Source organism: Eimeria mitis, genomic scaffold, assembly GCF_000499745.2.
Source record: "Eimeria mitis Houghton genomic scaffold, Emh_scaff13084, whole genome shotgun sequence".
Classification (NCBI taxonomy): Eukaryota; Apicomplexa; class Conoidasida; order Eucoccidiorida; family Eimeriidae; genus Eimeria; species Eimeria mitis.
In genome coordinates this window covers 1-386 of record NW_013568701.1, presented here as the reverse complement: position 1 = coordinate 386, position 386 = coordinate 1, and the positions used below count along the sequence as shown (strand labels likewise).

General features: G+C 59.3%; 1 protein-coding gene across 1 annotated transcript; it reads right to left on the bottom strand.

Annotated features, from left to right (window-relative positions):
- Nucleotides 1-80: 80 nt before the first annotated feature.
- On the bottom strand, nucleotides 81-347 carry EMH_0000450 (uncharacterized protein; the record flags this gene model as incomplete). The annotated part of the gene is made up of 1 exon (XM_013494853.1): nucleotides 81-347. The coding sequence occupies one exon, from the start codon at nucleotides 345-347 to the stop codon at nucleotides 81-83; it is 267 nt and encodes an 88-aa protein (XP_013350307.1).
- Nucleotides 348-386: the final 39 nt, after the last annotated feature.

The window sequence follows — 386 nt, the reverse complement described above, 5'->3', positions numbered from 1 at the left end:
GGTGTATGTACACCCCAAATAGATATGCACAGAGCCATGCAGGTATGCTGCTGCTGCTGCTGCTGCTGCTGCTGCTGCTGCTACTCCTGCTGCTGCTGCTGCTGCTGCTGTTGCTGCTGGGCTGATGTTAGAACTGATGCTGCCCCTGCTGCTGTTTCTGCCAGCGTGCTGCTGCTGCTGCTGCTGCTGCCCCTGCTGCTGCTGCTCCTGCTGCTGCTGCTGTTGCTGGTGGCGCTGCTGTTGCTGCTATTTGTGCTGCTATCCCCACTGATGTTGCTGCTTGTGCTACCCCTGTCGCTGCTGCTGCTGCTGCCGCTGTTGCTGCTTGTTCTTCTGCTGCTGCTCATGCTGCTGCTGCTGCTGCTGCTGCTGCTGCTGCAGGTGTT